Here is a 15,358-nt window from a genome sequence, read left to right on the forward strand (position 1 = left end):
CCAGCAGGATATACTTCTCATTTTCTTGGTAAAGAAACAATTGATTTTTACAGTGAATGTCCTAGAAGTACTGCAGGAATCGCCCAACAAAGGAATAACTTTCTCAGGAATGTATCCTTTGAATTTCTATTCAGTTTTTCTTCCCCAGCATGACCAGTGAAAATTGTATTATGTTGACTAAGATTTTTTTCCATTAACACTTGGTATTAAAATACATTCATTTTCTAGGTATATTTGGAATGTAACATACCAACTTTGGTTTTAGAAGAAATTGTATTTATCTGCACTTAAAATTTTATAGCAGAATATTCTTGTAAAATAGTATGAACTTGTAATAAGGATGAATTCTTACTATGAAATTTATTTTTAACCTTTTAAAAGGTATTTCAAGTAGATATTTCATCTGCCGGCTGAATATCTTGGATATCATTTAATGTGCTTTCTTGTTTTGTTTTCCATTATAATAATATAAGAAATTTATCTCCCTTTGTTCTGTGGTTCTTTGAAAGCTTGATTTGCATTAGCTGCTGTGTATTTAAGACTTCATCTTTGAGATCCTAGAGGCTTAGATACTGTGATTCTTGAAGCGCTTAAGAGCTTCAAACCTATATTCTTTTTTTTAGCTCCCAAGCAGATACCACGTGCTTCTCCCAAACCAAAAACATCTCCACGTCCGAGAATCCCACAAACACAGCCAGGTAAAGACATGTTTTGTATTCTGGCCTGAAGAATTTGATATTATTGGATTTGTTCTATTGAGTTATAGTCAGTTGGGTTTTTCACCCTTGTAAAACAAGTCTTCCTTTGAAACATAAGAAACATTTACATCTATTTTTGAACTTGATCAAAAAGTATGTGTTTGGAATAGCTTATTCCAGAAAGCTTCCCTGTTAATACATTATTTTAAGAGGGAGCTGGAGAAGAATGAAATTTCTTCAGAGTAGCCTGCCTATTCCCATTGCCTCTCCGAGCGTGGGAACACTTGCATGGTCCTGGAATGTGCCTCCCCCTGCCAATCACCTATTTATTTATTTATTTATTTATTTATTTATTTATTTTTATTTCCAGTAGATTTTATTTAATAGTATGTCATGAAGATTTGTTTTTTTTATATATATACTCTCCTATAACATAATGATTATATAATATTGCTTTGGCTGTTTTGCTGTAAAATTGTGATAAGGACCTGAACAAGAGTCATTATAAACTGTTTTTCATTCTGTTCAAGACACTCTTCTTTGAATATGATTAAATCTAACCCTAACTTCTCAACCAAGATTTTGTCCAATTTTTCCAACTGCCTTGGAGGATGTCTAGTTGGGGCTACCCTAAACTTGACATGCCTCAGAGCTCATTATCTTTTCCTCCTTTCAATTTCTCATTTTTGTCTGTGGTAGGTTCTCAGTATTTTAAATCTAATTTTTACTCCTCTTCCTCCCCTGCCCTCTGCAATCCATCTATTAATAAATATGATACCTTCAGTTCTTCGGAACATGTCTAGCATTGGTTCCTACTACAAGCATGTACTGGTGTGTTGTCTTTGATCTTCTTTTTTCTCTAATTTCAAATTATACCACCCCTCAGTGCTTAAGTGATTAACTCATTTCATCAGTTAGTCACTCAACAAATATTTCCTGCATTCTGTGGCCTGTGTGCCAGACATGGGATACGAGACAGAATTGTATCCATCCATGGTCAAGGACTTTACAGTCTAGGCTCATCATATAAATTTAAACATATCATTTATACATGGTCTACTTCCAAAAGTTATGAGGGGGCACCTACTCAATTTGCTAGAAAAGGAGCCTTCACTACCACTTATGGTCTGGGGAAAGGAAAATGTGAGCACCATCAAAATTATGCTTGATCGAGGTAGTAGTTCTTAATTCCTACCAGTGATCCTTTAATCATATGTCAGTATCCCTACCAAAAGAAAAAACTGTAGATTTGGGCATGGTCTTTAATACCCAATTCTAAGAGAAATTTTGCCTATCATTTTTTTTCTCTTAAGGGAAATTCCTTAAAACACAGTTCTATGTTTGACATCTAGCTAATGATTTTAAATCTGCTTTAATGTATTTTTAAGTGTGTTTTCTTTCATTACTAAAGCTTTGCTATGACAATAGTATGATACATAGTGTGTAAAGGTACCATGGCCAAAATTCCCTAGAATACAAAATTTAAAATAATAACAATTAATACACTGGAAGCATTAATACATAATAAATACTATGAAAAACAATGATTAGTAAATAAATAATTATTAATGAATAGAATAAGAACAAAAAAAGCAAAGCAAGTATATTAAATTGGTAGAAAATTAAAATCTGGCCTTAAAATCTTAACAGATAAAATGACATGAGAAGAAGCAGCTCTCAGCTTTTTATTTAAATGTAAAATATAGAACAAAAGTAGTAGAGAAAGGAGAAACAGAAGAAAGCATGAAAACTTGATGAATGTTGGAAAATAAAAGATGAAAAATAAGTACTTGAGTGTTAAGACATTGGGAATATAAATTCCTGGTTAGTAAAATTTTTAAAAGTAAAGGAGATATGAGGTAACAAAGAAGACATTTGTCATTTTATCTTTTTGAGCTACATACTCTGTACTTACAGAAATACGTGTAGTAAATCTGGAGCTTACTCTAACTTCCCATCATTCTAAATTTCAAGATTGTTTAATTTTTATTTAGACCTTTAGCCAACCTTGTTCAACAAGATATGCAACTTCATAATGGATAGATTCATATGCTCGATGCATTCCACTCTCTAACCCTGAAATTTTGGAGTGGTTGTCAGCCCATAACAAGACAGCCTTTTGATTCTGTTCCCACTGAGGCAACACTCAGCACACCAGCATCTCCTGTGGAAAGTAACTGCAACCCAAGTACTTCTGGCTTGTCATTGCACTTAATGCAAGAGAACAATTTGGAAAATTGATTGTGAAGAAGTAAGTGTATTCTAATTATTCCCCTTCAAAGCGGGTAAAATTAGGAATTCCCCTACCCAAGAGAATGATCTTACTGAATAGATCCTAGCAATGTTTGTGTAGTATGTATACGTATGTATCACTAAATCTTTCAAAGATGAATAATCAAATGCTGGTACTTTCTCCCTTACCCTTGGCTAGATCTTGTAAATTTCAAAAGGCCGTTTGGGAGAGAGACTGTTCTGTGCATATGTACAATACCAAATGCAAATTATTATTGCTAGACTGTAAAGAGATCCCTGACAGTAGAGTATACAACACCAAATACAACACAGTGTGATCACCCGCTACTTTTTTCAGATTGAAATGCTATAATTGGGCATGCCACCTCTCTTCCTATTTATACTTAGATGGCAAGATTTTTTTTTTTAATTTTTTTTTCAACGTTTATTTATTTTTGGGACAGAGAGAGACAGAGCATGAACGGGGGAGGGGCAGAGAGAGAGAGGGAGACACAGAATCAGAAACAGGCTCCAGGCTCTGAGCCATCAGCCCAGAGCCTGACGCGGGGCTCGAACTCCCGGACCGCGAGATCGTGACCTGGCTGAAGTCGGACGCTTAACCGACTGCGCCACCCAGGCGCCCCCTTAGATGGCAAGATTTAAGGCAAAGTGGAATAAAAAGTTTGGAACAAATTATCAAAGGTATTTTGTCATTGAATAAAGGTTTTTTTTAAGATTCCTGTGTTCATAGGTGATAGTCAACAACCCATTATTAATTTTATCCCAATAAATCTTACAACCGTCAAAACTATGGGTGCTTTGGGTTTATGTAGAGATGAACAACATGAGAATCGGAATATACTCAAACCTTTCACTGTCAAATTTGTAAAAATCTTCTAGAAGTAGAAAGAATTTTTATATAGTTCTCACATCATTTTGACATTTCATGTGTAATTCTCATAATCACCCTTAAGATAGGTTTATTATTTCCACCTAAAAAATGAGGAACAAGTTAAAATGTGACCTCAGCACCGGGATCTAGAGAGCCCAAGTGTTTGGATCTAGTGCTTCTGTCTGGACCTCAGAATTCAGTTCAAGTCTCATCTCTGGTACTTACTACCGTGTAACCTCGGGCAGAGAGTCACCAACCCAAGCTACTAAAGTGAAGCTCATAATTCCTTCAATGATTATGGTGAGAATCAAAGGGCACAATCCTTATAAAGCCACTTTTGAAATTATAAAATGAGCTGTAAATAAATTAGATCTTTTTTTTTTTTTTTCTGGTCTCAGCACCTCATTACTCCAAAGGAACAGTTGTGGGAAGACCATTTTAGTTTGTGAACATGCTCATTTAAAGATTGATTTGGGGCCTGAGCATGGCAGAGGGTGTGGAATGCAAGCCTACTCACTGTATTATCTTCTTCTCTTTCTGCTGTTGTCTGAGTTGACTTCAAGCTTGTCTTATCCATGCTTCATTGGCTTCTACTCTGATTTCACTGAATTAATCTTCACAGAAAGACATGAGGGTGGATTCGATGAGTCAAACTTCGAGGAGTGCTCTTGCATTAATTTAATTGCTGTCTCTTCTGAAATCAAGATTTTAAAAACAGAACTTTCTCCACCCTACCCTTATGCTGAGTCATATTTTGTGGTTTCTCAGATAACATTTTTCTACAAGTATCTGGAATTCTAACTGATAAATATTTAGAGCCTAAGGTTTATTTTTCCATATAACTCCCATTTCAATACTTCTTTTTTTAATCAGTGGTCAGGAATACACTCTGTCATATCTTACATGTTAAGCATGACTGGGAGATGCCGAACCAAAATGACTCATGATCTGAGTTCTCTCTTTCAGCTCGTAAGGTGCCTCAGCGTGTTACTTCAAAGCCAAAAACATCACCAAGTCCAGAAGTGTCCTATACTCCACCTGGTAAATGATTTATTTCATGTTTAACTCAAAGGCATTCTGTCATGCTCTGCTGCAATGACACCTGAGATCTGATAGATGCGAGGTCAATACCTCACTTATGTTCAAATGCCATGTTGAATCATCCATGGTATGAGCATCTCAGAGGCTTCGTAAGTTATCTGGTTGCTCAAATAGTAAGCTATTGATACAGTCAAATGGCAGAGAATTATGCCAAGGGTAAATCTTCCTTCTAGAACTAAAGTTCTCATACAATAAAAATAAACCTACCAATGCTAACTGTACTATGTTGACATGGTCCACCAAAATAAGATCAAGAATTCGAGACTTTTACCACGTAAAATGATAAAGTGTTTTGCAAACAGAGGAAATGATGTTTACCCACTGTCCTCGGTTCAGTAATTTTACACTAACCAGCATTGGGGTTTTTTGTTTTGTTTTGTGTCTTCCATTAAATTCTACTTTACCCGTTCATGGAATAATAGCTTAGGTTGAGAAATAAGAAATTTCACATACACAAAAGATTTCTGTAGGTACAAATCCATTACTTGCCCATCATCTGAGAAGGCCTTTTGTCCATTTACAGAGGGAATAATTTCATATTTGTGGGAGTAGTTGGTGTGGGACCTGCAAGGACCCAAACATTCCCTGAGTCTTGCTGCCAATGCTCTAGGTCCTCAAGTGACCTTAGGAAGCCACAGTAAGCCGAACAGTTCTCTGATAAACCAAACCAAGCTAATTTTAAACTAAATGTTCTGAGGAATGCTATAATTCTTTCTTTCTTTTTAATGGTCCAATTATTATAAATTTCTAGATGCTCCTAGAAGCCTATGGAACATTCCCAGAACCATGCTGTAGCATGAAATGATGGCATTTTGGAAGGAAGCCTGAATTCACTTGCTATAAATGTCTTCCAGATTTGTAAGCGGGGTTATTGCTGCTGTGGGAGTCTGGTCGTTGCAGGTGGCGATAGGCCAGAAAAAGGCTCCTTTGCCCTGAAGTCTAGAATTTAAATTTGTACCACTAAATGCAATAACCAATACTACAAACACCAACAAGAAAAAAGCTGATCTTTCCACTTGGAAAAATTCAATTTCTTATTTTAAGTTATGGCAAAAAAATGTAACAGTAATTGACTCATTAATGATAACAGTAGGTTTAAGTGATTTTGTTTGCTTTTCCTTTATGTTAGAGAAAGTAATATTGTTGGTCCTGATGTGACTTAATCTCATTAAACCAATATATCTAGTCCTTATTTTTTTTTCTTCTTAAATACCAAATATTTGCCTCAATTCTACCAATGCCTTATTTTTCACAGAAACTCTGTGAGTTTGAGCACTGGAACAACAGAACAAACTGCCCTCCGGAGTCTCCACTGGGCTTATTCTGTTGACTCTCCAGTTCCACATGCTCAGTTAGAATTCTGTATCTAAATCTAATGTTGGTCCCACCACTGTATTCAGCAGGGGCTCCACTGTTGTTCCAGGGGTGCAAGACCTACAGGAATACTCTTCAGTTTTCTCACAAGTGTTCAAACAGACGAGGTTCTGCTGTGCTCAGTTTCTGGGTCATATCTGGGCTCAAGTTTACATCCTAATGAACCCAGAACCTTGTTTACCAGCCCCTATGTATTATATCTCAGAAAGCAGAGGGGAATTTACACTATACTTAATATGTACTGGTATTGTAGAGAAATAGATTGTCTGCAAAAGTCTAAAAGTGTAAAATGTACTGCTGAAATCAAGACAGAGTTAATGGGTTTTTAAAATACTTATTTTTGAGAGAGAGAGACAGAGAGAGAGAGAGAGAGAGAAGCAGAGAGAGGGAGACACAGAATCTGAAGCAGGCTCCAGGCTATGAGCTGTCAGCACAGAGCCCGACACAGGGCTCGAACTCACAAACCGTGAGATCATGACCTGAGCTAAAGTCGGACGCTTAACCGACTGAGCCACCCAGGTGCCCCCAAGACAGAGTTATGCTTTATCATAAGGTTTATCTCAAAATTTATTCTGAGAGACATCAGAAGCAACAAACTGGAGTTTTTAGACCTGTATCAAATAGGTCAGTATAGGATATGCCATGTAGCTCTTCCATTCATAGATTCCTAGCTATAACACAGGTTTCATCTACTTAGACTTTTAAAAAACTATTTTCTAGCCACTCAGTTGAATTATCTCTATAATACTTAAGGAAAATCTAGACAAATTGAGCCCACACACCATGTCCAGAACCAAAATAGAACTGGATTTTCTTCAGATGTGCCTTAGAGGAATGATTTCAAATTCACAGCTAAGGACTTGCCCTGATAACCTGGCTCAACAGAGCTGGGCTTTCTTTGTAGATCTGTTTCTAAACAAAGAGCTGTCTTGGCTTTGTGGTGCCTCTTCTGGCCCACAGATACTTGGAGAGACTTCAGTCATTGGAAGTCAACCAGGAAGACAATCTAAATTTTGGCAAATTATGCAATCTTCACAAATGTTCTATATAACTACTCTCTTCAGTAAATTCTAATTTGCAGCCGCACTGTAGCATTTTTGCAGTTAGTAAATGAGGGAATAATGATGAAATGCCTTTGGAGGTAGAATCACTAGTACATAGGCAATGACTAGAAGTTGCTATGGAGAGGAGTATGACACTGTTGATCCTAGCTTGGACAAGTGATAGATGATAACACCACTAACTAAGGCAGGGAACACAAAGGGATAAACGCCTGTGTTGGTGCATGCTGGGTTTGGAGGGCCACTACAACTTGCAAGTGGGAATGTCTAACTGGGGGTTGAAATGCATTTCTGTATTTCTAAACCAAAGTTAAGGTTTGGGATATAGGTTTGGGAATTACCTGTCTACCTATAGAAGGTTATTTAAATCTTGTGTGTGAATGACACCATCCAACAGAAAGTATAGACTGAGAAGAGGACAGAGGTAAAAGACTTGGGGGGCACAGTTACATTTAGGAAATGGATAGGGGAAGAGGGGCCAGCAGAAGTTGCTGCCAAAATATAGTAGAGTACCAGGAAGGAGGGTCTCGGGAGGCAAGGCAGGGAAGGGTACTCAACAATGGCAGTGAGGTAGAAAAGGATCAGAGGAGCTGCTGGACCTGACCATGCAGATCCAGAAACCCATACCTGAAACCTATGGGCCCATGCTTCAAATCCAGCAGTTACCAGATTTTAGACAGGAAAAAAACAGAACGTATACCAAATACATGAATATGTCTCCAGTAAGAAGTATGAATAAAAGTGAATAAAAACTATAATGACCCTTAGGTCAGGTCTAGTCAGGGTTTGCTGTCTAATTAGTTGAGAAAAAAACTTAAAGTTTTCAGAGCATGTGGGCTTCGGAGCTACGGATAGAGCATCGTGGATCCATGGTTGCAGGAGATCAGTGAAGTGGAAGCCAGACCACAGCAGATGAAGATACACTCGAGAGACCAGGAAGCAAAGGAAGATAAAATTTTTTGAATACAGGAATGAGAGCAAAGGAAGGATGGATTGAAGGGGAAGCCATATCAAGGAAATGATTAGTGTTTTTAGGGTGTTGGAGCATTTGGACTACTTAGCAGGTGAATAGGGAGGAAATCATGGATCAACGGAAATATGGACTAATGGAGAAGCATGTAAGATAATAGAAATAATGGAAGGTAAAGGCCCTACAAGAGAGGATGGCCTAGTGGCACAGGTGAGCTCACAAAGTGGCCTTCAAACTGGTGGGAGATCTGCTTCCTCCAAGATGGGACCTAAGGGTATAAGGTTAGGATAAAGGAACAGAGAATCTGGAGGTGAAAATGGTGGATAGTCTGCATATGTTACTTTTCTAAGTCAGTCTCTTTGTAGCTTATGGCAGGAGTAAACCTCATTGAAGATTTCATATTCCACCACCTTTATTGGAGAATAAGAGATTAATTCTCTCAACTACTCTAGTGAAACATTCATGTACATTCATTTACATTTGTCCATATTAGACACTTCGATTCATAATTGCCTTAGTTGAATTTTTCTTTGGATTGGTGCACTTTATTCAAAAAGACAGTTAATATAGTTGGTTAGTTAATAAAAATGGTATGTTGGTTGATATGATGGAGTCTAAACTATAATAGTATTATATATTAATTACATATATTTATTATACAAATATTCTTATAAGGAAATCAAAACTGTCTTCTCATATAAATTGTCATTATTTACACTAAGTTTCTGCCTGCATGGAAGATTCAGATTTTAGGAATCAGGCTTTTGTTCAATTTAATATATGGGGGAATGCCACATAGGGAAAAAGAAAAAAAAAGAAGCTTCATTTCTTGGAGCTGCAGTTGACCAAGAGAATGATTCATATCCCTTTCCTGAGAATATTTCTATTTCTTTCCTTTCCACTGATTTCACCTGCTTTAGAAAGTCTGCAGTGACAGTTTATTAAATCATCACTTCATGTTAAAAAGTGCCAATTGCAGCAGCAGGAATCCACATTACCCCCACCTACATTCCTCAGTAAATGAAAACAGGCAGCGAGTAATGTATTTACAGTACAGTGGATTTATTGGTAGCACATTTCTTCTCAGCCTCTACTTTCCTTAATCCTGGGTCCTCTCTATACTTTAGAACTGTAGCCAATTAGGGTATTTATAAACTACAGGCTGTTTCATATGGCCATGATCTTCACAGAGCCAAATCAGTCTTTCACTCACCAGATAAACATTTAGATTTACAACTGGAAATTTCTCATATTTTACCATTCAAATCCCCAAAAGTACTACACAGCAAAGGTCAAATGTTCACTATTGTAAATTTTCTCTATTTTTGTTGACCAGTAATCTTTATGAGTTTTTTCTTTAAAAAAATTCAGGCATGCTTGGGTGGCTCAGTCAGTTAAATGTCTGATTTAGGCTCAGGTCATGATCTCACAGTTCATGGATTTGAGCCCCGCATCGGGCTCTGTGCTGACAGCTTGGAGCCTGGAGACTGCTTCGATTTGTATCTTTCTCTCTGCCCTTCCCTTGTGCATGTTCTCTCTCTCAAAAAATAAATGAGTAAACATTAAAAAGTTTTTAATTCAGATTTTCAAGTTCCTGTGGATGTTACCTTTTAGCTCATAAAGTTTCTAATTGAGTCAAGATTCTACTCAATCTACCAACTTCCACAACTGTAACTTCATTGGAACTTAGTGGCCTAGAGTAAGAACAAATGTGATATTTAAGTTAAATATGATCCCACATAGCATTTAAGAGAGAGTGTCTGTAACCTAGTATAACCTTTACCCACACTAATGGTAAAGTGGTGCTTGGCCACCTCATGGTGCAAAAGTTTTCCTCGGCTTTCCTGCGGTAGAATTTTAGCCTGAATTCTAATTTTTTCCCCAGCATCATTTAAGATGCAAGGAAATTACAATGTCTACCAAAGGGACCCTAATCCTTACCAGATGTTCAATTTAGTATGAAAACCTTTCAGCAAGATAGTAGGGCTGAGAAGGACGTCTTTGTGGGGAAACTGAGCCAAAGAAGAACTTTACCTTGATCTTGGAAAGAGTGTATATATAAATCTGGTGCTAATAATAAACAAATTACCTTCGTATTTTCCTCAGTGAGAATTAAGGTATCAAATTCCCAGCCTACTGTTTTATTTTGCCAAAATAGAACTGGGCACAGATGTTAAAAATGTACTGCATAAAAGGGACCGACTCTAAGTGGGTCTCTTTTAACTGACATTTTTGTCTTTAGTTGTCATTCTCTTGTCTGTCAGGAGACCTTGAAACCTAATATACTGGAAGCCACATCACTAAGAATGACAGAAATGGCAATGTTTATCTAGCATTTACTACGTAACAAGTATTCTCCTAAACTTTACATGTAGTATCTTTTAACAAGGGGCGTTTTCCTCTTGCTCCATTTTCTCCTGGTAATAACTGTCACTGCCTTTCAGAATAAAACTTTGTTCTCCTCTTAGAATTTGTCTTTCCTGCTGTCTCCCCTAATTTGTAGGCCATTTATGCCTACGTTATTAATGTATTTGTTGTTGCTCTCAGGGGACTTTTAGCGTGAATATCAAATGGCAGCTAAACACTTCAAGCAAAAACTGGCTTTCTGGTTTTCTTTTTAAGATTTTATTTTTAAGTAATAAAATCTACACCCACCAAACCTACAACCGTGAGATCAAGAGTCACATGCTCTACCAACTGAACCACCTTCTTTTGTTTAATGACATTGTTTCCTCTTTTCTTTTTTCCAAGAGAGGCTTCACGATCAACTGTGACCAATTTTAACTACCACCAGAACCTTCTCCATACAAGTGACTTTTTCCACCTTGAAGAAAGCATTCATGTTCTTGGAATTACTCTTTAGCCATTGTGAAAATGCCTTTGCTTTATTCATGTTTTCCAGGACGTTGTATCTGCGGGTTTAGCTTCACTCCAGATGTGAAACTTAAAGTACAGTGTTTTATAATCTTTTTTCTTTCAGTTCCGAGAGATGTGGTCCTTCCCCCTAAACCAGACCCTGAAGTCTCTCAGCGTGAACCTGGTAAATAAATAACTTTATTTCCCCAGCTTGGAAGCATGGTTTTCAAAAAGAAAACTGTCCTTGAGGCAAATACATATTTAATGATTGTGATGTGGAACAAGGTTGGAGAAAATTACAGATAAAAAATGTGTAATTTTTATGTGAAGATTTAATCTTACAAATTGCTTGAATTTTTTTCTCTGATTAACATGAGGAAATATAATTAGTTTATTTTCCCTGGAAATGTTTCCATTGAAAAGGAGATCATGCTAAAATTATAAGACTTATTTATTAACTGAGCCAACCATTTTTTTTTACTTTCTTTCAAAATGGAAATATAACTCCATTCCAACTGTGGGTGTAATGTAAGTCAAAAATGTGCATGCCTACTCAAAAATTTTCCTCAGAGTCATAGTGAATGAGATCTTTAAAGTTTTAGCTAAACTAAGCTTCCTAAGTAGCGTCTAATATGTAGAATTTTCTCATATTTATTGTATTTCTTTGAGAATGTTTAAATGTTCAAATGGAAGCATATAGAAACACAGAAACGATGTTTACTTCACCAGGTAGTAAATTCTCATAAATATATTTCCTCGGTTTGCTTTTGGCCTAGTTCTGCAACCTGTTACCTTTAGAATTGATCCACCAGAGACAACAATAGGTAATGGTTTCCCCCTATCAACCAACTCTAATTGTTTGCTTTGCTACAGTCTAATTGCAGGTCTTGCTCAACTTATCATATTGAACATCCTCTCTTCTTAATCCATTTCATCATCTCATTGTCATCTCATCATCATACTCCTACTCTTTCCAAAATAGAAAAGCAACGATTTCACTGTTGTGAAGGCTTTGCTCTGAAGACCAACCTAAGACAGCTTATTACTGAGTTCTTCTTCACCTACCTCATTTATTTCCATGTTCAGAATGATTCCACGTGCTCATGCCCATCCAGTTAACATTTTCAGCACTTTCGGTGGTTCTCAGCTGTAGTGTTACAACACACTAGCATGACCAGTTGTGAAAAGTTCTGGCAAGTAATTACTGTTAATATCTGTAAAAACACTGAAATTGGCCAATGGTCTGTTTTTAAAAATAAACTTGAGGAGACTCAATATGAGACACCACTACAATAATGAATATTTCCACTCATTTTGTAATCCTGTATGTTCTCTAGGATGGGGGGTGGGGGAGAGAGAGAGAGCGTGTGAGCGCAAGCATGCACCACAGCTGACCAAGATTGTTTCTTACTCATATCCCATCTTAACCAGGGGTGGTCATGGAATGTGCCAGACACTGAGTGTTATTTCTTATCTATCCTGGTGGTGGAAAAAAACAGTTGAGAACCATTATTCTTATATTCCACAGTCATTTTTGTGAAGGTTCTGTGTACACCTAACTTTATTCTTCATGATCCACCCAACGTCTTCCTTTTTCCGCTTCAAACGAAGGAATCTTGTGTAATATCATTCTGGCTTGGTGCTGGACTTTGCATCTCAAGATTGATACCGCTCATACTTTTCTTTTCCAGCTCCTTTAGAGACACGAGGCAGCCCTTTTATACCTATGATCTCACCAAGTACTAGTCAGGAGGAACTGCAAAGCACTCTGGGTAAGTTTTGATTTCATATTTCAGTCCAATGAGGATCTACTTTTTAGGGATTGCCCTTGAAGTAGCCATATGTACCTTGTGTTGATGGGTTGTTTCCAAACAATAGAGGGTCTTTTTCTACCATTATAAAAAATAGCCATTTCACTTGATTCTTTTACATTAATTGTATTCTGTCCTTTTAATAGTTACATTGGTTTTCAATAGAAAATGAGAATATTTTAAAATATCCTGATAAAATTTTAATTGTTCTAAAAAGAATGTTCCCAAAATGTATCAATTCTATACTTTTTGGTTGCGTTTCCATATTTGAAGCTGCCTTTGGAAAGAAGAGTTTCATCTAGTATTTACAGAATATTTTATGGGTGATAAGTGAAATGCTAAGCAACCAGAATTCCAAAAAAACTGTTTTGAGAGTGAATCCTTATCCTAGCGAGTTCAGCATCTAAGAATATGAAGGATTTAGTGATGGTAGTACTTCCTCCATACCACCCAGTGGGTTACGTGTATGTTTTAATTTCAGTCACATAACACTTGTGAGGTAGGTTCTATTACTTGCCCCATTTTACACATTAGAAAATTGAGGCATAGAGAGATTTAAAAAATTGGCAAAGTCACACAGCTAATGTCAAAGCTGGATTGGAACCCACATACTCAGTCACCAGAGCTCCTGAGATTCACCCCAGTATTGTTCAAAAAATGAGTGTGACAGAGAAATGAGCAACATGCTAAACAAACAAACCACCAGACATATTAGGGGAGGCTTCACAGAGGAGGTGATACTTACCCTGGATTTTCAAGTTGGGGTGAGAGTTGAAGTTAAAAATGTGAAAAGTCCTTTCAGGTTAAAGACCGATGGGACAGAGGCAGTGGCAAAAATGATAGGCTAATCTTATGGGCATGTGAGTCACCTCGAGAAAACAAGGAAGGATAGAAGCAACAGGAAGGTTGGTGGGGATGAGTGGGCCATGTTTTTAAGGAGTTCAGCACCAATGTATTCACTGAATGGGAAACCCCAGTTTGCTTGACCCCCAACTGAAAATAAATCAGAAACCAAGTGTTCACACTTTGTTTTTGCTGGTTCTTCTGCCCTGCCCACACTGCATACCATGTGGCTGTGTTTAAATCACTGGTCTTATTTTCTTCCCTTTGTCCCTTTTCAAATAAACCTATCTCTTGTGTGTGTCTACTGAGATGAAATTACTGATCACATTTCAAAATGAAATCATTTTTGAAGGAAAAAAAGTGAAACCTGAGCAAATACACCCTAATTTCCAAATACCCATTTATTCTAGCCATGGCCTTCAAAGTGAACATCACCCATGATGGCAAAGCCAAAAGTACTCTTCAAGAACCCCTGCTAGATATACTAATTATCTAACTTCTACTCCCTATTTGTTTAAGTGCGTCTTGGTTTATTGAAGCAGGAACCATCACCTGCCAACTCACAAGTATCTCTGCTATGAGCAAAATCCAGATCACAAAGCAGGGCAGAAAAAAAGATGACTGTATATTGTATGTACCAAGTATTTCCTTGGATACAGTTCATGGCAAAGTGGACGATGTAAATTGCTATGTCTACATGATGCTGTGATGACTTCAAAATAATATGGGAGTAGAAGTATTGCAATTTTTTTTTATTTTGTCAGAAGAAATGTGTCTATGTCAATAAACAAACCTTGATTCTCACATGACATTAGCAGATGAATGTTTATTCTTACATGGCATGAATGCACCTCTTTTCATAAGATGTATTTCTTTTCCAGCTCACATAAATAGTTGATGGGATAGAGAGGAGGCATGAAGGCAACAATAGATAAAAGCAGTTAATAGACACAATTCAAGAACAGCCATGTCCAGGATCATGAAACAATAATCATGAACTAAAAGCTTTTGGAAATCCTTATAATAATTATTAAAACAATAGTGCACGAAGATAGTAAATAGAATAAATGAGTTACTAAAATGTACCTTTAACCTTGAAATATTATGATGACTGGGCATACTTATAAATGCAATTTCCTCTTTACCATTGAATGGGGTGGAAATAAGTGTGGGTTTTTTGACAAGTCCATAATGATAATTATTTAAAGTCAGCCACCTTGCTCTGTTTGTCCCCAGCAGAAACAGAACAGTCCACCCAAGAATTCTTTACAACTAAGATTCCACCAACAACTGAATTGACAAGGACAACTCAGGGTAATGCTATTTCCCCATTTCTGTGTAGTAAATTTTTATTTTTCATTTTTAATCAGGAAAGAAATTTTCTTTTCAAAATGTCAATTTTCGTCACAGTGAATTAGTTTTCTTCATTTCATAGGTGCAGGACATCACCCGAATATGAATATTGATACGTACTTTACTTGAATGTAGGGAAGACAGTTTCTTTAGTTAGAACTTTGCTT

General features: G+C 36.9%; 1 protein-coding gene across 1 annotated transcript in view; it reads left to right on the forward strand.

The window, feature by feature from the left end:
* The window catches only part of LOC115523333 (ABI family member 3 binding protein), a 270,902-nt gene that overhangs the window by 188,395 nt on the left and 67,149 nt on the right, over positions 1 to 15,358 (forward strand). Inside the window, exons 47-52 of the mRNA XM_030329269.1 lie at positions 624 to 698; positions 4,789 to 4,863; positions 11,309 to 11,368; positions 11,961 to 12,008; positions 12,876 to 12,956; positions 15,075 to 15,152. Coding sequence (XP_030185129.1) covers positions 624 to 698; positions 4,789 to 4,863; positions 11,309 to 11,368; positions 11,961 to 12,008; positions 12,876 to 12,956; positions 15,075 to 15,152 — 417 coding nt within the window. The remainder of the gene's footprint in view (positions 1 to 623; positions 699 to 4,788; positions 4,864 to 11,308; positions 11,369 to 11,960; positions 12,009 to 12,875; positions 12,957 to 15,074; positions 15,153 to 15,358) is intronic.

This window comes from Lynx canadensis, chromosome C2, assembly GCF_007474595.2.
Source record: "Lynx canadensis isolate LIC74 chromosome C2, mLynCan4.pri.v2, whole genome shotgun sequence".
NCBI classification, from domain to species: Eukaryota; Metazoa; Chordata; class Mammalia; order Carnivora; family Felidae; genus Lynx; species Lynx canadensis.